The 27262-nt window shown below is 36.3% G+C and overlaps 2 protein-coding genes across 3 annotated transcripts; both read left to right on the top strand.

Annotated features, from left to right (window-relative positions):
* Window positions 1–1646: 1646 nt before the first annotated feature.
* LOC124305842 (tyrosine-protein phosphatase 69D) lies at window positions 1647–12330 on the top strand. Of its 2 annotated transcripts, none has more exons than XM_046765741.1 (11): window positions 1647–1985; window positions 3641–3952; window positions 5186–5773; window positions 5969–6265; window positions 6460–6725; window positions 6802–7459; window positions 7543–7783; window positions 8539–9538; window positions 10112–10399; window positions 10489–10917; window positions 11033–12330. In XM_046765741.1, exons 1-11 carry the CDS (start codon window positions 1901–1903, stop codon window positions 11111–11113), a joined length of 4245 nt encoding a protein of 1414 aa, XP_046621697.1. In that variant the 5' UTR covers window positions 1647–1900; the 3' UTR covers window positions 11114–12330. The 2 variants fall into 2 exon arrangements, with proteins under 2 accessions (XP_046621697.1, XP_046621696.1); XM_046765740.1 differs by having other exon boundaries at window positions 8527–9538.
* Window positions 12331–18147: 5817 nt separating this feature from the next.
* Window positions 18148–21220, top strand: LOC124305845 (eukaryotic translation initiation factor 2D). Its single transcript, XM_046765745.1, has 9 exons — window positions 18148–18361; window positions 18575–18953; window positions 19197–19457; window positions 19597–19932; window positions 20000–20142; window positions 20232–20312; window positions 20380–20584; window positions 20684–20852; window positions 20991–21220. The coding sequence occupies exons 1-9, from the start codon at window positions 18306–18308 to the stop codon at window positions 21053–21055; spliced, it is 1695 nt and encodes a 564-aa protein (XP_046621701.1). The 5' UTR covers window positions 18148–18305; the 3' UTR covers window positions 21056–21220.
* The last annotated feature ends 6042 nt before the right edge of the window (window positions 21221–27262 follow it).

Here is a 27262-nt window from a genome sequence, read left to right as displayed (position 1 = left end):
CCGGCTCATCCCATCATAAATACGTATCACGTGCTATCGCACAATGTCTGCAACTGTAATTGGTTTTTTTTTTTTTTTATTTCTTGCATTAATCATTGTACAATAATGAGAAAGCATCGCACAATATGCTGCTATTACACAGCCTTCCAGAAATTCCGTTTATGCCATAAGATACGGATTCCGTATCATTACGATGCGCGTATCCAGATTATAACTACTGTGCTGAATAAGATTTTGATTCACATGTATAACACGTGACAGGTTTCATATCCACTTGACCAATAAGATCAATTCCGACTTTGATCCACAAAATTTTCTGAATATAAATTAATGAAAAATCGATGTGAATTTAAAAAAATTATAACCTCGTGGTGATAATCTTTCTACAAGTCCACAAGGGACACTCCATTTGTTGAAAATCCATACAGAATCCACAGCGCCATAGCATATCCATATCCATGATGGATCTCTAACATACATCCATAGAAATTCAGAATATCTACGTCCGGTGACAGATATCCAATGGATGTCGGTGAATATCCATGCACGTAAATGGAGGTATTGTAGACAACCACCAGGCAGCGAATTGTCGCTTTCCTCTCTCGCCACAAAAGAGAGATTCAAATTATACAAACCCCCAGCAATTAGACCTTTCGACTACTCTGAACTTCGTCCCTTATCTGGGTACTGGTTTGTACTGAAGTACCTAGTTCACAAATTCTAGGCCTTGGACATTTCGTCTGGGGCAGAGCAAAAGAATATGTGTATGTGAGAGTTTCTAAAATTTTTCGTGACACGTCCATTGGAGGTGATGATCTGTATGGGTAAGATCGGAGATGCTCGTGAGCAATGCATGGAAAAGACGTCCATTAGGGGCCCATATTTCTTCTTGACACAATCCTAGGAAATCTCTGACAGAGATCTGTGCATGATATCCAGTAAAGTTCTATATCAGCTTTGTAACAAGCAGACATTTCGGTCTCTAATATACCCTAAGAAAGAATAATTTCTACATCACTCTACGAAAAATTGCTGCTCGTGGGAAATCGTAGAAAATAAGTAGCAAATTGTAAAAAAGCGTAAAAGATGTAGATGATCGTTAAAAATTGTAGTATTTTTTACGTTCACCAGACCTTGGATTATCAACTTCTTAAAGATTACCCAAAACTTTCATCATATTATCGGGTTCACGTCAGTCTGATCGATAAGAAAATGTTTAAATTTCACCAACACCAGCGTTAGATCTGTATAAAATTTTATTGTACTTCCAATTCATTTACATGAATCTGTGTATTTATATGTATTATACATATAAATAATCTTATTCTCCATAAGTGCTCTACGTCTATCCATCGTTGAATCATCGAGGCACGATTCACATTTGTACCAGAGTAAGACAAGCATTGGTAAGTAGGAGCGCAGCGTGATCGACGCTGAATAAGCCGACCACCGACGTTACACCCAAAGGTAATATTGCTTACTGCCGGTAAGGTAGTTTTCAGACAAACCAAAATCGTTATCCATGAGACCATGGACGAAGCGGAAAAAATGGCTGGTAAGTGAACGACAAGTTGTACCAATATGCCGGTAGATAGCGTTCACGAATTCCCGAGCCGTACCATAATAAAATTTTAGTAACATCCGAACGTCTCGGCCACTCGGCAATGCTCGAGGTCTCAACAACGCTGTTGAGCGATTTGAGTTGACACTTGATAGTAATCGTATAGAGTTTTAGAATAACGAAAATAAGTGAAAAAGTGAGGGATGCGGTGGTAGGTGAAACGTGACGAGTGTAACTGGAGTTTTGTTCTGTTGAAAAATGCCCGTATATCCTGGCTTGTGAGGATATAGTTAAATGGTGACAGAACGAGAGAGGAGCCCGGCCGCATAGACGGACGCCATGTTACGAAGCCAAGCCCCGACAATGAAGATATCCTTCCTCTTCGTTTGTTTCCTATTAGCTTACACCAGCTCCGAAAATCCTGGTACGTAAAAACAGTAGAATGCGACGCACGGTTCGACCCTAAATGGCTCTGGAATTTCGAATCCCTCCAGGCGGCGGGTGAGAATTCCGAAAAAAAAGACTCGCGATTTCTCAACCCCGCTACTGCTGCGTCGTATCTATGTGCCTGCGTACGGACGTGATTCACCGAATACAAACCGCAGGCGACGTTTAAAAATAAATACGTACCGCATATCGTTATACGTACACGGATATGCTGTAATAGACGCGATTCGAGCATACGTCATACAATTATGGCTCGAAACCGCAACGCGAAAGCCGGAAGCTCATTGCACGCGCCCCTGCATTTTCAACCCGGTACTTTTCAATCCGCCGACACGATAAACACGTGATCATACCGATTTCACCCTATCTTTTCCTATCAAATATTCCCTCCCGCCGCCTATCGCATCTTTGAGCCGCATCGTGAACACACGTGCGTTAAACAATCGAGCGGCGAAATTCGTAATATTCGAATCACCTCATATATCTTAGATATTGGACAGTCGGATGATTATTCATTCATTCAGACACAGACACCAATGTTGAGACTGTCAATTCTGCCTGATCCAGATGCTCAGATCATTATGCAAATCAAGTTAACTTAAACCAAATTATCTAGGTATAGATACCGATATTTGACAGTGTGCAGACACAAATATATGAATACTTCCAAAATTATCTAGATGCAGATACAGATATTTAAAATTATCTATGGTGAATACAAATCACATGTACTTGCAAAAGTGTATTTAGTTTATACCGATCAGGAATATCTGCAAAGAAAATTATTTAGATAGCTAATCTGATATACTTTTGAAATAAAATGAAATTTGAGAAGATGTTTTAGAGTATTGAATAGTTTCTCAATTCTTACTACTATCGATCTATTATCAATTCGGTTGAAAGAAATAATGAACAAAAGCAATTTTTCGTCTACATACGAATTGAGGTATAAACTAAGCATTTGCGTATATAGAAACAAATAAAAGATGAAAAATTTTTGTATACACTATTATATCGATTGTGACGAATGCTTGGATATCTACGTTTCGGTTTTCATGTTTTTTATCTTGTGAAATACATTATTATTATATACAGTCTTTCGCGATAAACTTGCCTCGGCATTTCCCATTTCCTGCGTTTCATCTGCTCCTCCTTTTTCAATGCATACAGTTGACGTAATATGCGAGTACATCAACAGACTGAGGCATTAACTTATACAGTCAACATAACAATATCCATGAATTTTTCAGATTGTTCATGCTCAGAGCGTGTCTGACTATATATTTGACACATGAAATCTTGACTACCGTTGACGTACTTCGGTTAAAACACAAACTGGAACAATCTAGTATCAATCAGTTTTTTTTTTTTTATCATCTAATTATTATTAACCTCGACGTATGAATGAAAATATTTTATTGGGAACGTTTCGAGGTGATAATTATTCACTACAGAATTTTTGTTATTGTGAAATTTAATATCTAACGTCAGTTTTCACTTTTGGGTTTATTGAGCTCAAATAAAATCGCTTCAAGCTTCTTAATAGCTGCAGGATTTTGCGTCCCATGTTTAGATTCCACTCGAGTCCTATTTCTATTCGCATTGTTTTATGAAAAAATCAATTATTTTCAGTCAACAATTCGAACTCGTCAGACTTAAAAAATGAATCTCAGGAAACGGCATCACCGATTAATATAACGGTCTCTCAACCAGAGGAATACATAGAAGCAGGAACAACGCCCTCCTTGACTTGCAAATCAAAGGTGCAGGGATACGTTTGGTGGACGAAGGATGGAGGAAACTTGACATTGCCGATAAATTCATCGGACGGAAGCTTGTGGCAAATCAAAAAGGCCAGCGGAAACGATACTGGAAATTACACATGTGTCGCTCAAACTCTGGCAGGGAATCTTCACAATGAGACGAGATACATAAGAGTAGTAGGTGAGGAAATTGACAGAGAATGTGGTCCATTATTTGTTCGGAAAAATATGTGTAGGTTTAGAGATAAGAAACCCTGGAGATCGATGTGATTCAAATTACGAGCTGCTACATTTTTTTTTTCTAAGGAACAGAACATCGAGAGTTGATTTATAGGTTTAAAAAACATGCAGAGTAAAGAAACAATCATAATATGTGGTATTAAGAGAAACTACAATCTTTTTAGGAAAAAGGTGCGTCGCGATCTGTGGACGTTGATTGCCTGTATTTCTTTTCATTCTTACATTATTTGATTGAATTGAGGAATTTTTCACTTTCTCATATTTTCATATAACGCTTGATACTTGAACACTTACTCAGTTGGTTTCATTCACAAGCAAGAGAATCAGCAATCATGTTTTCCTTGTTTTGTAATGTGGTCAGATAGCCGAACGGTTTGTGACGAACGTAATCCAGATAAGCTGGAATAAAAAAGTTAATTAGCTCTGTGAAACTTTACAAAAAGCAATAAATTAATGCTATAAAACTGCTATGACAAAATGAATGCTTTAATTTTTTCCATAATTACGATTTTCAAGTTTTTGTTCAAAATTTCTTTTACAAGATCGATTCATTGGGATCGTTCTCTTTACTTTTTTGTTACTGTACAATGATTTCATGATGAGTTTTGAAAGTCTCGAAAGAGTTCGACAATCATTACAGCAGGAAGTTGAAATAAACCAGTGATCGTTTTGTCATTGGATTCCTAATCTATAAAACGCGCACGCAGATGCTGGTTAATCTTTCCTCTGGGAAATGAGGCTGAAGTTAGTAACGTTATTGTAATGATTAACGTTTTGGAAAGTAGTTATTTCACAATTGCAGGAATGTATGAAACTCAGTAAATCATAAAAAGGAAAAATGTATACTGATATTTTGAAAACTTGACTAGTTCAAAGTCACTATAAACTTGCAAATTAATCATTTTCCCCCGATGTTTCATTACGACAACGTTATTAATTTTAGCCTCATTCTAAGAAGTGGTCAACTGTTTTTCTGATAATTAAGCAGCATAGAACGTTATAAGTTTTCAAATGTAAAGGAAGCACAGATAGTTCAGAACTGAAAGAATGAATCACCAGTAATGAAACTTACTGGTTAATCTTGTATTAAAAAATTAATGGTCATAGATTGATGTGTTTTACATGTAGAAGTATCACCCAAGTAAGAGTCTAATTAAATATTTTGCATTTCAAGAGCGTGCCAAGATAATGGGAGGGCATCCGGTACGTGTTAAAACAGGCGAACCGGCAGTACTTTCGTGTTACATCGAAGGATATCCACTGTCAAATTTTACTTGGATGAAGATCAGCGGCGATGAGATAAGCAAGAACATGCCCACCCAGGATTTCGAGTGGAATGGAATATACCGTGAAATGATCGTTAACTTCACCAAAGTTAGCTCGAAACATAACGGTACTTACGAGTGCAGTGCAAAAGGCGCTGAACCGGATAATTATGTTAAGAATCAGACATCGCTGACGGTGACCGATGTTCCCCAAGTCTATATCAACACTGTAAAAGCAGTTGGGGCACACAGAGTGTTTTTGAATTGGACCATAAACGACCGTAACGATCCTGTGAAAGAATATACAATTCAATACAAAAAAAGTGACGCGAAAGAGTGGCATTTTAACAGGGAGCCTATCGACGGCAGTAAGACTAGCTATGTTCTTACAAATCTAGATAACAACACTGACTATGAGTTCAAGATTGAAGCCACTAATACGATTGGCCGCTCACCTCCAAACTATTATGAAGACTCGGTTAGAACATTGGAACAAGGTAAATGGCTCGGTAACGAGCGAATTGCACGCTGATGAATAAGCTTTTCTCAGTTTTACCTGTTTGTACTAAATACTTTTTTCTTCACCTGTCCCAAGTCAAACGGAAAAGCTCTTATAATTATGGGATACTTTATTTAAATACGAATGGTCAAAAGTTGATGTAAGATTATTTACAAAAAATTTGTATTCACAGATCCTGTATTCGTTCCGAATGTCGTGTACCAGGGGGTAACCTCTGATTCTATACAGATTACGTGGGATCAGCCCGGAAAAGAGTTGCAAGACCATTTCCATTACTACAAACTGATTTCAATTTGTCTAACTGATAATAGCACAAAAGAAGCATGTTTATGGAATCAAACGAATAAGTATGTTTTTTCAGACCTTGTTCCTAGGACTAATTACACATTTTCGGTTGTCGCCTGCAACACGTACACAAATGAATGTGGGAACTGGAGTACCCCACTGCAAGTTGAGACGGATGACGGAGGTATCATTAAAACCATTCATTAGTCAGCGAGAGTATGTGTTTTTCAATGAATGTCATTTCTGACATATTTTTTCTATCTCACATACAAAACTATCGATGCAATTTGTTTGACGAACTGAGTCGTCTAGAGACTGGTTTGAGAAAAGCAACGAATAATGAAATTCGAGGATTGACAATTTCTGAATATTTTTCAGTACCTAGTCCACCACAGAACGTCTCTGTGATCTGCGAATATAGCAACACGAGTAATTCAGGTAACGTTTACGTAACGTGGGCGTTTCCAGTCGAACCAAATGGCGTGATAACACAATTCAGTGTACAACTTAACAGCTCAGCTTGCTATAAAAACGATTCAGGCATTATGGGTTGTGAAAATGTGGAAGTAAATACCGTGACCATAGATGTGACGAAGAATATGACAAAGAAATTTGAACGCCTCTTACCAAATACTAATTACACGGTATGCCGTTTATACACATGTGCTTTATTTTGTCTGGAAAAAATCTTTGTCCATGCCTAATCAAGCAATGTTCTAGGTTTCTGTGAACGCTGAAACCAAACTTGGCAAAATTCGGCCAGGCAAATTCACCATCGATAATTGTTCAATGCCCATAGCAGTTCCGAGCAAAGATAACATGAACAACGTGGCAAGTTGGAAGAAAATTGATATCGGTGACCAACACTTGTTCCAGCTAAAATTGCGAAGAATATCTGAGCGTAACGGGCCGATATGCTGCTACAGAATATTTGTTGTTAAGCTTGCTCCTAATCAGAAAGTCAGAGATTTGATTGAACCGAGAAACCTCGATGTCGATACCTATCAAAAAGTCTACACGTCTCGTTCGGGCGGCGTTTATCTGGCCGACATGTTCGATTCGGACAGTATATCGACGACAATTTTTATCGGTGACGATAAAATTTCAGATGAAAACAAGAATTGCCATTATTGCGTTGGACTGAAGCCGAAAACCTTTCAGTCTGTATTGAATCTAGCCAATCAGCCGCCGTCTACTGATACTGAAAATATTACAAGCCAAACGGTGGATCCTGCGGTAAGCGACGCGTCGACAGGTTTACGGAGAAGAAGAGAGAATAATCCGTATACAAGCATTAATTACAACGGAGAAACGTATCTACCCGAGGACGGTCCCTTGGACAAGGAATCAAATTATACTGCGTTTATCGAAATTATAGGTAAGGTGAATAAACTCGCTGCTAGAAAATACTGAAATGTCTGTATATTTATAACATTATTTACGCACTCTTCTTTGTTTCAGTTAATGGTAGTGAACCTGGACAATTTTTACCCGCCTACAGCAACTACCTGAATCCACATGTAGTTGGATCGTATTATCCGGTACCGGACTCGCCGGAGGACCTTGGACTGATGATGCAAATTTGCGTCGCTGTATTGATAATTGTTATCATTATTCTAATGGGCATGTGTGTACTTCACAAATATTTGAAACACGCGCGTCAAGGCGGAGAGGAAATAATCAGTCTGAGAAACAGTTTCAGGTGAGCATTTCCTGAAAAAAAGGAATGTTTGGGAGCATAGTTATATTATGTTATCAAAGGGTGTGCGCTCTTCTAAAAAGTTTTGAAAACCGCAAATATGGGAATTTTGTTAGATACTTGCAATCGTTCTCAGAAATCGCGCGAAATATGTTCCATCTATAATTTAAAGATTCTGAAGTCTAAATTTTTCATAAACCTTCATAATATTTCTCACGTGTTACGTTTGCTCAAATATTTCCTAACTTGAAATTTCACTTACTGTGCTCGTTCTTTTATCAATATTTTCTTACATAGATGATAATAATAATAATAGTTCCAGTTACTAGTCATCAAGACCTCTTGTTTTTCATTAATGAACCATTCGATTCTATTGTCTTCAAAAATACAGAATTCGTGTTGTGAAATGTGATTTGGTAAAGAAAAATGTCAAAGAAGAACCGGAATTTCGCTCAGAGAAATAAGGAAGTCATGGGACTTTTGAAACCAAAAAAAATAACCACCATATCACAATTCTTTTGTCTACACAACATAATTTTGCAAACGTACCAGAAAACATCAACGATTGTTAATAATACCCGGAATTAGTGAATTACCTGTTACCAAGTAAATCGAAACACATATTCCACGAAAATAATAAGAAATAAAAATTGACGGCCATAATCGACTATATCTAGCTTTGCTACTTAACCAAATGAAATTCTCCATAAGAAGACCAACTTCTAATTGATGCCTCCTTTTGTCAGGCATCTTTGCAGAACCCTAAGAGGAAGGCACCAGCTCGTAGCGTCAAATCCACCGGACATGCCACCGATATCACGAGCCGATCTTCTCCAGGCCTACATAGACCGCCACCGTGATTCGGACTATGGTTTTCAGCACGAATTTGAGCTGCTTCCAGACAGGTTCGCAGACCGTACAACGCGGGCTTCGGAGGCTCGTGAGAACCTGTACAAAAACCGCTATCCGGACATAAAGTGCTACGACCAAACGCGGGTGCGTTTGGTGCAGGTTGATGGTATCTGCGGGTCAGATTACATTAACGCGAACTTTGTTCTCGGCTACAAAGAGCGAAAGAAGTTCATCTGTGCCCAGGGGCCGATGGAAAACACCGTTTGCGACTACTGGAGAATGATATGGGAGCAGCATCTGGAGCTCGTGCTGATGCTGACGAATCTCGAGGAGTACTCGAAGACAAAGTGCGCTAAGTACTGGCCTGACAAAAGCGAGTCAAGAAGCTTCGGTGACATCACCGTCGAACACGTCAGGGAGAGACCGTATTCCGACTACGTCGTGAGAGAATTGAAAATGACGCGGACGGGGGAAAGAGATTCGAGGATAATAATTCAGTACCACTTTTTGGTGTGGAAAGATTTCATGGCACCTGAACACCCACATGCCATTCTCAGGTTCATCAAGAGGGTCAACGAGGCTTATTCTCTGGAAAAGGGTCCAATCCTGGTACACTGCAGTGCTGGCGTTGGGAGGACCGGGACTCTCGTTGCATTGGACTCGCTGCTGCAACAGCTCGCCGACGAGGGACAAGTGTCGATATTCAACACTGTCTGCGACCTTAGACATCAAAGGAACTTCTTGGTGCAGTCCCTTAAACAGTACATATTCGTCTATCGGGCGCTTATGGAGATGGCACAGTTCGGCGACACTGAAATACCTGCTGCCCAGCTCAAAAATCATGTTGAAAAACTTCGACAGCGAGACAATGGCAAGGATAAAACAAAAATGGAGGAGGAATACGATGTAAGTAGAACATTCTCATCTTCATGGTGTCACGTGACCGATTTCTGAGTATTTACGAGAATCGGGATAATTTTTTCATGAAATTTCGTATCGATGTGGAATCTTTCGTAAAATCATCGTGCTATTCTTGGAAAGTGCATTTTTCTAAGCTAAAGCTCAATAAATATCGTACGGATTTTTCATGTATTTATTTCGTCGCGAGACGGACTTTGAGGTTATACTTTGAGCAAATTACTTCAGTAGCGCCGTGGTGTGTGAGTGGCAAAATTTAGCAACTGTTGGGGGATTGTGATAAATAAATCATAGAAATTAAGGTTTAACAAGTATTTGAAACCACTAACTGATACAAACTGTCCTTTCATATTGTAACACAGTGAATAGAAGAGAAATTACAGAAAATTCTATGTAGAAATTGATAATTACCTCGGTAAGTTGCTCAGTCTGAGATGGCGCTCAGATCGCGATTTGAAAGTACTTGCGCAGTATATATTTTGTAAATTATTCAATTATTAATTCACATGATTATTTATCAATCATTATGCCTAAGACATCTTCAATCATCTTCGTTTTCAGAAAATAAGCTCCATGCTGGAAGATAGAAAATCGTTTTCTGTTGGCGGCGGTGATGAGAATAGAATAAAGAACAGAAACGACCTCGTCATACCATATGACAGAAATCGCGTTATACTGACGCCGGTACCAGGACGCGAACATAGCACGTATATAAACGCTTCGTTCATTGAGGGATACGACAATTCTGAGTCATTTATTATAACTCAGGATCCGCTAGAATCTACAATACCAGATTTCTGGCGAATGATTTCCGAACAATGCGCATCGACGATAGTCATGCTCTCCGATGTGAGTTATTCCTCCCTGCCCCTTTTTTTCCACGAAACATTTTCACTCATATCATAAATTTTACTCTGACTTCTTTGTGTATCACATAGCTCAGCGACGGACCCCGCAAATGTCCACGATACTGGTCCGACGATGAGGTGGCGTACGATCACATAAAGGTGAGGTACATACAGAGCGAGAGTTGTCCGTACTACACAAGACGAGAGCTTTGTATAATTAATGAAAAAACGGACGAGAATATGATCGTGACGCAGTACCATTACCATGGATGGCCCACCGTCGAAGGGGAGGTACCCGAAGTCACGAGAGGCTTGATCGAATTGGTTGATCAGACAATATCTAATGATGTAGAATCCGGAGGTCCATTGGTCGTTCATTGCCACTGCGGATCGGACAGAAGCTCGATGTTTGTCGCCCTTAGCATTTTAGTACAACAATTACGAACGGAACGAAGGGTGGACATTTTTACAACGACAAAAAAGCTCCGCTCTCAGAGACACGGAATGATCGGCTCATTTGTAAGTAAAAATTAGACAGAAAACTATGCCCTTCTTAACATATTCCTGAATTATTATGCATGCAATTTGCGAGCTGTTGTCGCGGATCTAAAAGATCGAAATATCTGTTTTTCAGGCTCAGTACGAGTTCCTGCATCGAGCAATCGTCAACTACTCGGACCTTCACAATCTGGGGGAAGACGAGGCAGCATCTTAATGAAGATAGATCTGAGGCCTAGAAGAGATAAGGTGTGTGTGTGTAACGGATTGAGTGTGAATCCGTTCATAAAGTTTGTTGAATTTTTTTTTTTTTTTTTCTTTAATTTTCTACGACGAGTGACTTAACTATTTTTCTTCCAAAGAAAAATGATAGTTGTAACTGAAAGATTCTCAGTGATTTGGTGAAAAAAAAAAAAAAACAAACAAACATAAACAAAGGATAATGATAAATCAGAATATTTAAAACATTTTGACCAAGTGTAATCTAACAATTATAAACAATAACGGCGCCATCGCTCTGAGCGATTTGCAATTTTCGTCGCATTGGTATAACCAAAGAAATCAAGATACAAGACAAAACAAACAATATGAATAAAAGATTATTATTATTATTATTGGATCGTGCGAAGGTATCAATTTAATAATAAAAACCTACTCTAACCAATCGCCAATGTTACATATCGCAATTTAGATTCATCTTCCTTCCTTTACCATTAAATATCAAAATAATTTAAACAACCTATAGAGCGTCTTGCATAAAAATGAGATTTCAATTCTCCACTTTTTTTCTTGTCATTTCCCAATCTCTGCTATTTTAATTTTTTAATTTTCGTTTTGCTCTTTCCGACTTCTTTGAAAAGAAATGTTTAAAAAACAGATTCTGACGCGTGTGTAACTTGAAATGATGGTTAGGTAGAAAAAGACAAATGTTGATTGACAAATCTAAAACCTGGCCCAGTATTCTTCGTTACATTTCCATTAACGTGTATTAACTATCGTAATGACTAGAAAAGAACATACTCCTATGATTAACAGCGTAATATGAATAACGACAATTTTTTGTGTATAGATATAAAAAAATATATATATACGTATATTATGTATTATTTCGTCTCTATTTTTTTATTATCTATTATTTTTATTTTTTTTTCCTTTCATACTACGCAAAGACTGATGACGATAATCGAATACATGCAGTTTAATGTTTCACAAAATTGCACACGCAATTAAAACAAAAAATATATAAATATATTACTTTAATTTGTTTATATTTCGAATTTCATGTCTCGAAAAAATTCTTTACACAAAGAAACGTGAGAAGGAAAGAGCAGGAACATGAAAAAAAAAAAATCCAATCTGATTAATTATTAGTAGATCATTACTTTGTCACAGAAAATTCTGTAAAACAGCGACTGAAAATTTCTACCGATGTTTTAGTGAGATTAATTTTCTACTCCAATATACTTACGAATCTCGATAACGCGTCGTTTGCACCCTGAGACTTTGCAACAAAGTCATAATATAATAATAATAATAATAATAATAATAATAATAATAATATAAATAATGATGATGATAATAATAATAATTTTAATAGTAGTAATAACGAGGTAACATCTAAGCCGAAGAGGATAGAAATAAGGAGGGGACATTTTTTGTTTCAACGTGCTCGTATTCTTTTGAAAGTGTTTACAATCTTCTATATTACCTTCTTTTTTTTCTATTTACTACCTTTTATTTTTCCAAGTTCTAGTCAAGGTAAGCCAGGACAGAAGCGGCCAAGCCCCCTATTTCTTTTGAAATAGACAATCAAATTGATCTGACTTGTATCAATCAATCATGTTCTCTCAAATAATATTATCTAGGTGTATTATTATGTTTTCTTAATTATATGTACTGTGTGGAGGCAGTAGCCCCTTTCTCACCGATAAACAGATTCACATCGTAACCCTGTTGTATGTTTGTTACTTAAGGATTTAAATAATTATATAATTTAATTAGTGAACATATATTATTTCGTAGTAAGTTGAAATAATTAACCTGCTCTGGGCATCATAATTAACTGTTCAGTTGCATTTTAAAAATGTTACACGCATCACTGCTATTGATTATTGTCATTACGTATGATGCAGATATCTGTTACTGAGATAAAACAACACAAGTAATTGATAGATAGATACATACACAATATAGTAATTATAGTTAACGAATCAAACCTGGAAGTATTGATTTTAATGTCTTTAGCGTTTTTCTAATTTATCTACCTTGTTTTCGTTTTTCCCTTATCTCTCTCTCTCTCTCTCTCTCTTCTCATTTTTTCCCAAATAACATGCAAAACTCCACACTCATATCTAACCACACATTCTCATCATCTATCCAATTACCTCTTCTGTCTACTTTGAGTCCGGTTGTAAGTGCACTAAAGTGAATATCAAGTCCGATCATAAATTTAAGCTTGTAGATAAAACGTGCGTGTTTGTTGAATATTGTTGATAAATCATGTTTTATTTTTCTATTTAATCGTTTTCGTTTTTTTTTTCTTTCTTTAAGTCCTGCAACTGCTTCTCGTGCGCGTTATTAATCATTAAAAGGCTTGTTGTCTAAAATCGCATTGTTGTTGTGTACTTGATAGGCAATTGATTGAGTAAATTAATGAATATAAATAATAAGCCTCTTAGAAGGTATCTAAGATAATACAATAATTAACGCGAATTGTTCGATGAGAATAGTAGAATTAATTAAGTAAACATCTTTTACCGGTGATATTGTTTCTCGAAATTGGTAGCATCAATAACATGATCTTTTTTTTTGCTATTGTAACAACTGACAAACTCTCCAGGTATTCAGAAGGAACGAAATAACGGCAGCATGAAAACAAACCGAAACTTTTTTTTCGATTGGCCAGATAATCTAATTACATGACAACAATTAACACATTCAATAACATCTACTATTACGTAAAGGTGCGAAATATTTCGACTGTGAATATATTGGAAATTCAGAATTTAGCAAACCGACGAATTACATGTACAAAAAAAAAGTAAGGGAAATATTTTAGTGAGTAAATTCACTAGTGCCATAGATTAAGATCTCTGCCGAAACACAATTCGTACGTATGATTTGTTTTTATCATTATTCATCCTCAATCATTTATGAATACTTGACTGCTAATTTAACAATTGCCTTTTCATCTAACTCGTAGAGATTACAAGTATTGCAGGCGGATACCCAGATGCATAGATTCTTATGTTTGATAGACAAGTAAAACACGGAATCATTTTTTTTTTTTTTTTTATCACTATAACGAATTGAACATTTCTTTTCAACCTCTTATACATTACCAATATTATACTAGATGATACTATCACCTATTGGAACTTCATTGCATCGAACGAAGAACAAAAATATGTGGGTGAATACTATTAATAAGCTGTAAAGACGAGGATGTGATGGCTTGTTATTTTGAAATGATATACATAAAGAATAAATGATTTCGATATAATGTTTTTAAAATTACTACAGACTTGGAGCTGTGTACTATCGCTGCTAATAATTTTGTAAAGTAACAGATAAAGGATAAGAGTGTAGAATTTAAGCTGAACACAATATTATAATTATATGATGCAAGTGACTATACATTATTGAAATATTATAGGTATAATATGAAAGAAGAAATTATTATGAACATATAACATTAGTCTTAGATTTTGTATGATATTTGATTGATAATACATGAGAGAATTTTTAAATATCTTAAAAAATAATTATCTTTGATATTAAATGGGTGACGTGAGGGACGAAGGAAAGAGATAATTTGATATAATGTACGTATAATGTATGTAACTCGGTGAAACACCAACTCAATTTTTTATGCTGAGTTACAATAAGGTAACACTCGATGTGAAAAAGCAAAAATACAATACAATAACAAACTGATTTTTGGTCTTGTTTATTAATTTTGAAATTTTTAACAGCATAGTTACCGCTAATGTACAGATAATTACAGAACAAAACCGCTTTTCATTTGTAACTCCAACGAATATTCCCGCGTTCGTTGATTTTTCGATCCAATCACGCCATTCAAAGATGTATGGAATGAAATCTGGCTTGCGATTATTTCAGCAAACCAATTTCTGATTTCTTCGGAGAATTTATGCATTAAATGCATGCTTTGTTCATCGATCAGCGTAAGTGAAATCGGTTGTCCGAAGACCCAACTAGCCGACGACAAAGTGAGCGCAGATTTCTGCGTTTTGATCCATCAATCTCAGCGACATGTAACGATACGTATCCGTCTTCTCTCGAAATTGACGTCGATATAAAGTATTAATGAATTGATACCAACTCGTTAGGATCTGAAACAGTACAGAACCAATTGAGAGAATACTGAAAAATTTTCTCTGTTTTTGACTATGTGTCTGAATACGTTGATCACAGCATATTGAGGCTGTGACCAATCGATTTCTCTCGCAAAATTACGTCGGAATAGTGCCAGAAAGAATTTATTCCAGCACTTTTCAAAATCGCCAAAATTTTCGCCAAAAATGCAAAGGGGTTAGCCTTACTTTTTCTTCATTTTTCGAGCCGAAAATTTTCGGTCTCAGATTCGATTAGTATGACCCTTTCCTGACTAATTGGACTCCCAGGAACTCAGAAAATGCAGTGAAAACAGCGTGGGATCAACAGGAGAGAAATTGCGAAGGAAAAAGCACCTCCTGAAAAATGTCGGAAACACAGGTTCTCGTTTTTTGGCTGTAACTTTTGATGCGTTGATCGCAGCGTATTACGACTGCTCCCAATCGATTTCTCTCGCAAAACTACGTCGGAATAGTGCCAGAAAGAATTTATTCCAGCGCTTTTCAAAATCGCGAAAATTTTCGCCAAAAATGCAAAGGCAAAAGCCTTACTTTTTTTTCATTTTTCGACCAAAAAATTTTTGGTCTCAGATTCGATTTGTATGACCCTTTCCTGACTAATTGGACTCCCAGGAAATCAGAAAATGCAGTGAAAACAGCGTGGGATCAACAGGAGAGAAATCGCGAAGGAAAAAGCACCTCCTGAAAAATGTCGGAAACACAGGTTCTCGTTTTTTGGCTGTAACTTTTGATGCGTTGATCGCAGCGTATTACGACTGCTCCCAATCGATTTCTCTCGCAAAACTACGTCGGAATAGTGCCAGAAAGAATTTATTCCAGCACTTTTCAAAATCGCGAAAATTTTCGCCAAAAATGCAAAGGCAAAAGCCTTACTTTTTTTTCATTTTTCGACCAAAAAATTTTTGGTCTCAGATTCGATTTGTATGACCCTTTCCTGACTAATTGGACTCCCAGGAAATCAGAAAATGCAGTGAAAACAGCGTGGGATCAACAGGAGAGAAATCGCGAAGGAAAAAGCACCTCCTGAAAAATGTCGGAAACACAGGTTCTCGTTTTTTGGCTGTAACTTTTGATGCGTTGATCGCAGCGTATTACGACTGCTCCCAATCGATTTCTCTCGCAAAACTACGTCGGAATAGTGCCAGAAAGAATTTATTCCAGCACTTTTCAAAATCGCGAAAATTTTCGCCAAAAATGCAAAGGGGTTAGCCTTACTTTTTTTTCATTTTTCGACCAAAAAATTTTTGGTCTCAGATTCGATTTGTATGACCCTTTCCTGACTAATTGGACTCCCAGGAACTCAGAAAATGCAGTGAAAACAGCGTGGGATCAACAGGAGAGAAATTGCGAAGGAAAAAGCACCTCCTGAAAAATGTCGGAAACACAGGTTCTCGTTTTTTGGCTGTAACTTTTGATGCGTTGATCGCAGCGTATTACGACTGCTCCCAATCGATTTCTCTCGCAAAACTACGTCGGAATAGTGCCAGAAAGAATTTATTCCAGCCCTTTTCAAAATCGCCAAAATTTTCGCCAAAAATGCAAAGGGGTTAGCCTTACTTTTTTTTCATTTTTCGACCAAAAAATTTTCGGTCTCAGATTCGATTTGTATGACCCTTTCCTGACTAATTGGACTCCCAGGAACTCAGAAAATGCAGTGAAAACAGCGTGGGATCAACAGGAGAGAAATTGCGAAGGAAAAAGCACCTCCTGAAAAATGTCGGAAACACAGGTTCTCGTTTTTTGGCTGTAACTTTTGATGCGTTGATCGCAGCGTATTACGACTGCTCCCAATCGATTTCTCTCGCAAAACTACGTCGGAATAGTGCCAGAAAGAATTTATTCCAGCACTTTTCAAAATCGCCAAAATTTTCGCCAAAAATGCAAAGGGGTTAGCCTTACTTTTTTTTCATTTTTCGACCAAAAAATTTTTGGTCTCAGATTCGATTTGTATGACCCTTTCCTGACTAATTGGACTCCCAGGAACTCAGAAAATGCAGTGAAAACAGCGTGGGATCAACAGGAGAGAAATTGCGAAGGAAAAAGCACCTCCTGAAAAATGTCGGAAACACAGGTTCTCGTTTTTTGGCTGTAACTTTTGATGCGTTGATCGCAGCGTATTACGACTGCTCCCAATCGATTTCTCTCGCAAAACTACGTCGGAATAGTGCCAGAAAGAATTTATTGCAGCACTTTTCAAATTTGCTGAAATTTTCGCCAAAAATTCAAAGGGGTTAGCCTTACTTTTTTTTCATTTTTCGACCAAAAAATTTTCGGTCTCAGATTCGATTTGTATGACCCTTTCCTGACTAATTGGACTCCCAGGAACTCAGAAAATGCAGTGAAAACAGCGTGGGATCAACAGGAGAGAAATTGCGACGGAAAAAGCACCTCCTGAAAAATGTCGGAAACACAGGTTCTCGTTTTTTGGCTGTAACTTTTGATGCGTTGATCGCAGCGTATTACGACTGCTCCCAATCGATTTCTCTCGCAAAACTACGTCGGAATAGTGCCAGAAAGAATTTATTCCAGCACTTTTCGCAATTGCGAAAATTTTCGCTAAACATACTGTTTTTTGGGCCAAAATTTTTTGTCACCGATATGATTTGTGTGACCCTTTTCTGACTAATCGGATCCCAAGGAATTCAGAAAACGCAGCAAACAGTGGCCATGGCAGGTCAAACTACTACTTCTTGTGTTGCCATAATCTTCATAATCGTCTTTTTGAAACTGAGCAAGTCAGCGTTAATGAGGCGGGAAATTTCATCACGCTGCCCTGCCATTCGTACTTGATCGTGTGTTCCCAAATACATTTCACTACAGGGAGCGTCTCTGGGAACACTTCTTAGTGCCCCGTTGGTATATATAATTTTGTTGCATATCTGCAGGAGACAACTGCTTCTGACAATATTCTGACGTATGATCATACGCATTCATCCGTATGATGCGTTGACTGTTCAAGGAAGGCAGTAATAACCATAAGACATCAGTAACTCTCGTTTATTTTCCGTCAAATACAGTAACTGTGTGTGAAAAATGTTTATTAAGGCATTCAAGGTAAAAAGTAACAGTCCGCTGAAAGGTTCTGAAAGGTAATATCCTAGTGAAATTATCATCACACAACAAGCAGGGAATTCTTTCGGAAGTTAGAGGTTATATTTACACCACCTTTCTATTACTTGAAAACTTTTTACTTTTCTACTTTTTTGATCTATGTTGAAACAGTATTCCTCGTACCACTCATCCATTCATTCATGCATTCATCTCTTCCTCCTTAAATTATCAAAAGCCTAATCATTTTGCAGAAAGAAATTATACTCTGAAATATCCACAACATTTCCAAGCCTCAGCGATGAACAAATTCAAAACATACTGCCAAAGAAAGAGGCAGTCAGTTCAATAAAGATAATGACTCATAGTGGGGAAATTGGCAAACTCTTCTGCGCCTCGGATGTCCCGATGTTCTTTCAACTCGACTCAGGCATCTATCCCACCGTCTATACTCTTTGGCAGTACCCAGACCTCCTGCACAGCTTCACTACTCATCATGCTGTAATCCAAAAGCTTGCCAGCGGCGCCGACCTTATGTTGCCAGGAGTTGTTCTTGAGGGTCCACCATCTCTTCACGCTTACGGGAAATTAGAAAAGGGAACTCCGGTGTCTGTCAATACCTCTGACAACAAGGTTTTCTTACTTTTCTAGCGCTACAGACTTACCTAATTACAAATTTCTTAAAAATATCATCCAATGTGTTAACTAACTAAATCTTCACGTTGCAATACATACCAAAATTCCTTGTACTTTATTTTGAAGTACCCGCAATACAAATGAACATTAATAAGGGATAGATATTATTTATTAGACTTGCCAGACATAACATAATACTACGTCAATCATATTATAGAGTTTCTTCTCATCTTTATTCAGGCAGCAGTTGCAGTTGGCATTACTGCTCACTCCAGTTATGATTTATATATGGCAGGGGGCCGCGGTAGGTGTGTAGAAATATTACATGCACTTGGCGATACTCTTTGTCAACTGGGAAAACCACCTATGAGACCAAACTTGGGTGTACCATTTGCCCAAGAAGAGGTAGATGATGATGACGAAATCATGCCGGAGAAACTCCAGGAACTCGATATCGCAGACGAAATCAAAACTGAAACGATAAAGGAACGTTTAACAGAAGTATGAAGCATATGGAATGCATTCTGAGTTCTCAGTATTTTAATCCAAGTTGTACTCATAATTCACAGTATAGCAAAAAATGATAAAAAATACTCACTATAACACACACGTAATCAATTATCGATGTATTTACTGGTAGGAAAATACAGATGAAAGCAGGGAACACGAGGAGAGTGTGAAGAGTGTGGAAAACGAGGTGCCTAGTGAAAAACTTGACCCCATTCAACAGATGGACAAGCTTTTGGAGTATTGTTTCCTAAAAGCGTGTAAAATCTCGATAAAAAAAGGCGACCTGCCAATGCTCTCGTCAAATTTTTTTAAAAACCATTTACTAGCTGTTTGTCCACCTGATCAAACTATAGATGTCAAAAAGTCGAGCTACAAAAAGCTGTCCGTATTCTTGGCTAGCATGAAATCTAAGGGTATAATCAACACCTCGACTATGAAGGGCGTCGAGACGTTGCTGTCTGTAAAGGTATAAGAGCTTGGATAAGTCAGAGGTGAATAAGTCTATTGTTTCTATATGTAGATGCAATTTCCAGACCGACCATCCGTTAATAAGAGAATTAGTGATAATGGAAGAACGTGCGCCAGTTGAACCTGTTGTATCGAACGTTCCCGTTGTTGCAGAGTGTTACAGAGTTACGGCAGATGTTTTTCCTGTTTTATCGAAATTCGGATGCGAGTAAGTAAAATGCCGTTGTTGCAGTACTTGAAGTAGCTCGTTCTTATTTTTCGTTAATTTTCTGTCTTGTTTTCCTTGTTGTAATACAGCAAAGGGGACATTCTGACTAGGGCCGAAGTGCGAAAGTGCTTCACCGAATACGTGAAAAAAGAAAATCTTCAAGATGGAAAGTGAGTTTCATAAGCATGAAAGATCAATTTTTCAGGCGCGAGTTTTAATTTCTGTTTTCGATACCAGGATTTTGACTTTAAATCCACAACTGGCCGGCATATTGCGGACAAAAGAACACCAGGAAACTCTGGGCTGGGAAGATGCGCTCAATAAGTTCATCGGCAGAATGACCCATACTCATCAAGTAACAGTTGCTGGGACGAGGTTGGTACGGAGCGGAAAATTGGAACCAATAGATATCACAGTTGCTACCAGGTCTGGAAATAAAAAGGTTCATTTTCAATTTTTTATCTTCAAAGATCAAATTTTCCAAGGCTTCTATTCTTGTTGAAGTTGATACAACCAAATGTGTCTATCATTCTGTTCTCAGGTGACATTGGTGAACAACTTAGAAACCTTTGGTATAAAATTGCAAGAATTTAGCAAAGAGTGTCAAGGAATTGGAGCCAGCGCTACAATAACTGATGTACCTGGGAAAAAAATGCCTAGTGTGCTTGTACAAGGCAACCAAGTTCTCTACGTTTACAAATTGTTAACCGGTAAGTAGAAAGTTTACCTTTTTTTTTGCACATTCTGTTAAAATCTTTTCACACTTCGACCTGTTTTTACTAACGCCAGCTAATTTAAGGATCTGTGATACCGCATACTGATTGTTGTATTTCGTTTCTTTTTTTTAGAAAAATACCAGATAAATAAGAAGTATATAAGAGGCCTCGAATATGCACCCAAACAACGAAAGTAACATGCGAAATGAGATCTGATGGAAAGTGAGAGTTGCAGTCACCATAAACGATCAAAAAACATCATCAAACTGTGTATATTATATAAATATAAAATGCTACGTGCTCTTCTGTGAAAAAATAAATTAAGAAAATTTATAGGTACTAAATACAAAACAATCGTCCTAGTTCTTTGCATTATGCGTGTTTGTTATTTATCTCCTTTAAAATAACATCAATACAGCACCAATATCAATGGCTACGGTAATTTTTAGGTCTGGTCTAAACTGACTTTACAAAGAACATTTTTTTATTATGCAATCGAAGTTCAGTGATTTGTTTGTTATCACTGTTCCTTCAATCGTCTACGTAGCGTTTTCCGGAATCAAGGACTGACGAAGCACCTTCCGGCATTCGTCAGAATTTGACGTCTTCAACGAAACTGCAACCCGTATCTCGAAGTTAACGAGCAATCTTTTATCTTGCTGGTGTCTTAACCTCCATTCTTCGACCAGGACAAAATCAAGTACGAAGTCCAGCTTAACGGATAAATTGTAACGATTTTCGCCTCTCAATTACTCTTAGAAGATACTTTTAAAACTTGTGACAAAATCCTTGAGAAAGAAATTATTGCACTACATTGTACAAACAAATCGCAACTGGAAGCATGAGATCAATATGGCTGCCGCTGACACGCTTGCGATTTTATTACGACTGAAAGATCACTTCTAGCAATCGGAAGTCATCGGAGCTTAGCTCGAGTAAAATAATGTGACGGCAAGAATATTTAAGGCACCATTCAACCGCCAAAGAGTGTCTAAAAACTGAAAATTCATCTCGCCGAACGAGACTCATCGTACGAGTTTCACGTGAGACCTCAACTCGATTTTGGTACCTTAAACCAACCACGAATTGATGTATTTTTTTTTTTTTTTTATCCACATAGCTTAAAACGCTGCGTTTTCAAGTCAATCGGCGATTAACCCACGAAGTAAAGAACGCATGGGGTGGTTTCCCCGTCCTTAGAAATGAACCATCGCCGTTATTGAAAAGTGTAGAATATTTGAGACTGCTCTACAAGCATGCCAAGTAGCTCTACTCGCTAGCGGATTCCCTATATTGCAAGCATAAAAAATATGTGGGAGTGCGACTGATCGAGCAACCGGAGTGAAATAACGATACTGGTTCAAAATTTGTTAATATAATTTATTGTATATCGAGGTTTCAACATGGAAAAGTACAAATATTGCAATATAGGGCCCGCGAGCTGTCCTCGAGAGAGAGGATGGGTCAGCAGGTGATAAGGAGAATGTATTTGCGGTATGGAATTACTCAAGGATCCATAGATCGTTGCATACGACATTCCGTGTCGTTGGTTCCCGCCTCTGCGGCCTCTTCGCGCCACTCTGATGGAAATTCCAACGCTAAATTTAATACCGCGTTCTCGCGTCAGTTTATTCTCCCGACCATATGCCTGTGTGTACATGTATTTACGTTATAAACACAAACCGTAAGCGGATTCCACGCAATTTATTACCGCCCAAGTTAATTCCAGAGAAACCAAAAAAAAAAAAATTTATAAAATTTAATCCTTAGACAAGTGACCCGTATTTTTTTTTTTTCTCAGTAACTTTTTTCCATTTAAAAACGTGATAATTTCGTCAGGAGTTACTTCGTAATATGTATAAATTATATTTCCAATTTAAAAATCGAACGTCTGTGGTACGTAACAAAAGAATTCGCTTTGAGAACAAAACAAAAATACGAGTACTACGAATTTCTCTTTATCACATTCTCCGATCCTCTATCCCTTATTTAATATTATATTTAACACCATCTAATGGCTAACAATGTATATTATTACCCCTTCTCTCATCGTTCAACTATCCGACATATTTTTCCGATACCACAGAACATTGTGTATATTAATATTCGCGCTACGCAGCCTAAATATCCACGTATAAGAATGTAGTTTCTGTTTTTCGCGACGCGTTGCTTGTTTCACTTCTGTTCTTTTTACTTCTCGTCTTCACGTGCGCGGCATTTATTTAGGCGCCTCTTCCGGTAGTATAATATAATTATAAGAATAATCGTAATAGTATGAACAACAATAATATTAATAATAATTGTATGAAATGTTAATTTTATACGGAGAAAGTACTTTACAAAGTAATATGTATAATATCATTTTTTCTCAAACATATTACTTTTTTCAGCTCAATTTAGTCGGCTTGTATTTAATTAATTTCATTCAATTTTCATTTTTCTTTAACAATTAATGCGTCTTCGAACATTATTATATAGAATAATAATAATCATCGTAATAGAGGTCGATATCAAGATAAGCAATTGCAGGGTATAATATAATGTAAACTATGCGTATCAGCTTTCTTGTTCCATCATAGAATGTGTTGAAAGAAGTATAATATAATAGCGTGTAGGTATATCCAGAGTATACTAATTTCAGATTCATTATAACACGAATGTGCGACCGAACACTGCATGTGGGGAACGTTGCGTGTTTGCTTCTTTGTTTACATACAGTCCGATTAATTTCATTTCCAATACAACCGTGCCCAATGTTAATAATATAAGTATAAGGTAAATAATAATATCGCACGAGTTGCGTCCGGTCAACGTATTTCTTTCCTCTTCATCAAACGACACGCAAACCTGGATATTAAAATATACCCATATACTTCGATCGAAAGGGTTTTTTCTCACAAACTTTTCTCAATTCTTTCTTTCTTTCCTTTTTTTTGTTTGTTTTTTTTTTTTTTTTTTTTTCTTCTTCTCGCACTTTTGATTTTCCACGAAATATTAAATTCTTCTTTATTATTTAATATATATGCATGTATATAATCATATGTATAACGTTTTGTACACGTTACGTTATAAGATCTATATAATAAATATATATAGACACACATATGTATATCAGCTTGTATAAGTATACATACGTATATCCATAATATAATTACATAGTTTATATCACGTCAATTATATACCAATTATTTCGTACAAATTATTCTATTTATATTGTATACTTAATTAAGCATTATTATTATTATTATTATTATTATTATTATTATATATTTATTGAATCTGAAACATACTGAATTTATTTCGTAGTTCTATACATATATAATGTGTATATATAATCCTTCTGTGCTGCTGCTGCTGCCCCTGCGGCTGCGGTCGTTCTTCTTGATGCTGCTCTGCGTTTATTCTTTAATTTAATTTAATTTCTTCGTTTTCTGTTTTTTATTTTGTTTATTTTTTTTTTTTTTTATTATTATTTTGTGCCCCTACCACACTCGACAGCCCTGTTCGAAATCACCTCACCTAGCTAACCACCACGTATACACAATTTGTATGATCACATACTACGCGTGGATCAATTTTTTTTTGTCATCTTGATTTTTATTATCGTTTTTCTTTCTTTCCTTTATCAATAATTTAATTCACAAAATTATTCCCTACCCTACATATCAGTGTAATAGTATACGTACAATAATAATGATGATGACGATAATGATAATAATAATAATAACTATAATGATAATAATAATAACAACGATGACGGTAATAATAAATAATGAATATATAGATACTTGCAATAACGAAACAAGAGGCCCTGTTACTATACATCGAATTGTAATATGTATATTGACCGGTAAGATTTACGATAATTTGTCATTTATTTGCCGTACTCCTTTTATTCCGTTTTTGCGTTTGTTATTTCTTGTTGTGATTGCTGAATATACGTGTTGTTGATTTGTTTTTTTTTTTTTTTTTTTTTTTCAACACGTAATAATAATAAGAATAATAATATCGTAATTAAATATTGTACACCCATTGACAGACTAGCTACCAATATTATTATTTTTTTTTTTTTGTTTTTTTTTTTTGTGTTTTTTTGTTTTTGTGGTTTTTTCTTCGTTTGTTTTTATTAATTTATTTATTTTTTTTCCAATTTCTTATTCCGTTAATTCATATAGATATCAATTAATGATAATAATAATATAGTCGTTATAATAATTACATATGATCACAATAATTGTAATAATTAAAACGTTTACAGAAGATTAGATGTATACGTAATATACATGTATAATTATTCAATTAGAGAATATACCATATATTATATATAATATATATAATATACCATATATATTCATATACCATAGCATAATTAGTTAGTTCGGTAATCTCAAGTATAGTTTTCGTGTCGTACATGAATACGTATGGTTATTTTCAATATTCAATATACATATGTATGCACGTACAATATCATCGTTGTGATTCGCTTCGAAAAAATCTTTTTCAACCGCCCGCGCGATTCGTACAACAGGTTGTATATTTTTTTTTTTTTTGATGTTTTTCGGTTGCTTGCTATGCGGATGTATTAATATGGTGTCCCTGTTTTTCCCCCTCGTTTTCTTGTTTGGATTCAAATTTCTTCACATCGCGCTCCGTCGGTACAGTATTATTATTATTATTATTATTATTATTATTATTATTATTATTATTATTATTATTATTATTATCATTATTATTGTTGTTGTTGTTATTATTATAGTTATTATTATTAGCATTAGTTTAGTTAGGCCTACAGGTGAGCTAGAGCTGTTGTGCCGTCATGAATCTTGTACGAGTCATTATTTTCGTCATCGTCGTCGTCGCAATACACGTTTCTTATCAATCGTCATCAGAACGAGTGAATTTGATCTTCAATGCCGTATCCGTACACAACATACGATCGAACATCCCGTCGAGTCGCAAACCGATTCATTTTTATTTTCCTCCCTTTAATTTTACTCGTCGATATTCCGGAATGGAGAACGATGAATATAGTACTAATGAGAGCGGTGATCGGTTTGAATGTAAAAAATAAAAAGCCGATTATTACTTTATTCACAGTTACTTACGCTAATATATTACGTTACGGTGACTGTATCGATGACTCGACGCTCGCTTTCCTTTAGCTTTCAAATATTCCCGCGCCCGAAGGTGCGCGGTCAACGCGACGAGTCACGGAGGGAAATCCCCCGCGTTTCAACGTCTAACTATAATGTCTCACGAGTCTAACTATGCGAGATTCCGGTCGATTGGGATGTTGCGTTTATTGTCCGTTGCGCGGTACACGCTGCAGTTTGACAATGTTGCATATATACATACATGTATGTATATTTACGTAGGCAATAAAAATCAATCTCCGTACGGAATGCGTTTTCACCTCTTTATTTATTTTGTTTGTCAAATAATCCCCGCCCATCCAACCAACGACCAAAACCCCCCTTCCTTTTTATATTATATTGCTTTTTAAGTGTACGATAGTCTGTGAATCCTTGTCATTTATCCAGCGCGATTCGAGTATTGTTTCGTATAATCACAATTATACATATATATATATATATATATATATATCGTAGATGTATAGTATGTTTAATTATAACAATCGAAATATATATATATATATATATATATATGTACCACATCTTGTTGGTTAGAAGAAACGAGACTACGTATAATGTAATACAGACCACGTGCTCAAGCCCCGTTACAGTCATTTTATTCGTTATTACTGTCAATGATTCATTTATATTTCTATTCATTTCTTTTTCTCCTTTGCGACGATGTCAAAAATGATGTACATGGACAGTAACTCCTTTGTTTCCTTCAACTTTTCATTTCCCGACAGCAAGTTTTTAAACCGAATTACATTTCCTACAATGTTTACACAGTTTGTTGCGACGATGAGGTGAAAAATTCATCGTAAGTAGTGAAGTGAACAAAAAAAAAAAAAAAAAAAACAACAAAGGATCGATCAACTAGTTGATTATTCCTCTAACCCGTCATCTTTTTTCACCTCGTTTCCTTTCTTTTTTCTTTTGTTGTCGTAGGAACATCGCGCACCTTTTTTTTGCAGAGGACTGTTCTTGTTTTCCTTTCGAGTATTTACCGTTATGCAGACGTACTTGCATATATTATTATTATAGGATTCGATTATTATTGTTGTTGCTATTGTTATTCGGATTACGAAAAAAAAAAAAAATCAATATATCGAAACCGTTAAAATTCACGAGTATTATTTGTATACAATAAGTTTCGCGTTTCAAATGCGTATAACATATATATATTAATAACCATTCATGGTCAATGAAAGACATTGTACACCGGTTTCGCTTAATTGGTATATTGTATATATATGTATATCATAAGCAATG

This window comes from Neodiprion virginianus, chromosome 5 (genome assembly GCF_021901495.1).
Source record: "Neodiprion virginianus isolate iyNeoVirg1 chromosome 5, iyNeoVirg1.1, whole genome shotgun sequence".
NCBI classification, from domain to species: Eukaryota; Metazoa; Arthropoda; class Insecta; order Hymenoptera; family Diprionidae; genus Neodiprion; species Neodiprion virginianus.
This window is presented reverse-complemented; position numbering and strand designations above follow the sequence as displayed.

Excerpts from the sequence above, each read along its gene's own strand:
- LOC124305842 (XM_046765740.1), top strand. The coding sequence starts at position 1,901 with ATGTTACGAAGCCAAGCCCCGACAATGAAGATATCCTTCCTCTTCGTT. Across the intron at positions 6,266-6,459 it reads AGTTGAGACGGATGACGGAG|TACCTAGTCCACCACAGAAC; the intron begins GTATCATTAAAA and ends AATATTTTTCAG. Across the intron at positions 7,784-8,526 it reads AGTCTGAGAAACAGTTTCAG|GCATCTTTGCAGAACCCTAA; the intron begins GTGAGCATTTCC and ends TCCTTTTGTCAG.
- LOC124305845 (XM_046765745.1), top strand. The coding sequence starts at position 18,306 with ATGTTTATTAAGGCATTCAAGGTAAAAAGTAACAGTCCGCTGAAAGGT. Across the intron at positions 18,362-18,574 it reads CCGCTGAAAGGTTCTGAAAG|AAAGAAATTATACTCTGAAA; the intron begins GTAATATCCTAG and ends ATCATTTTGCAG. Across the intron at positions 18,954-19,196 it reads TCAATACCTCTGACAACAAG|GCAGCAGTTGCAGTTGGCAT; the intron begins GTTTTCTTACTT and ends ATCTTTATTCAG.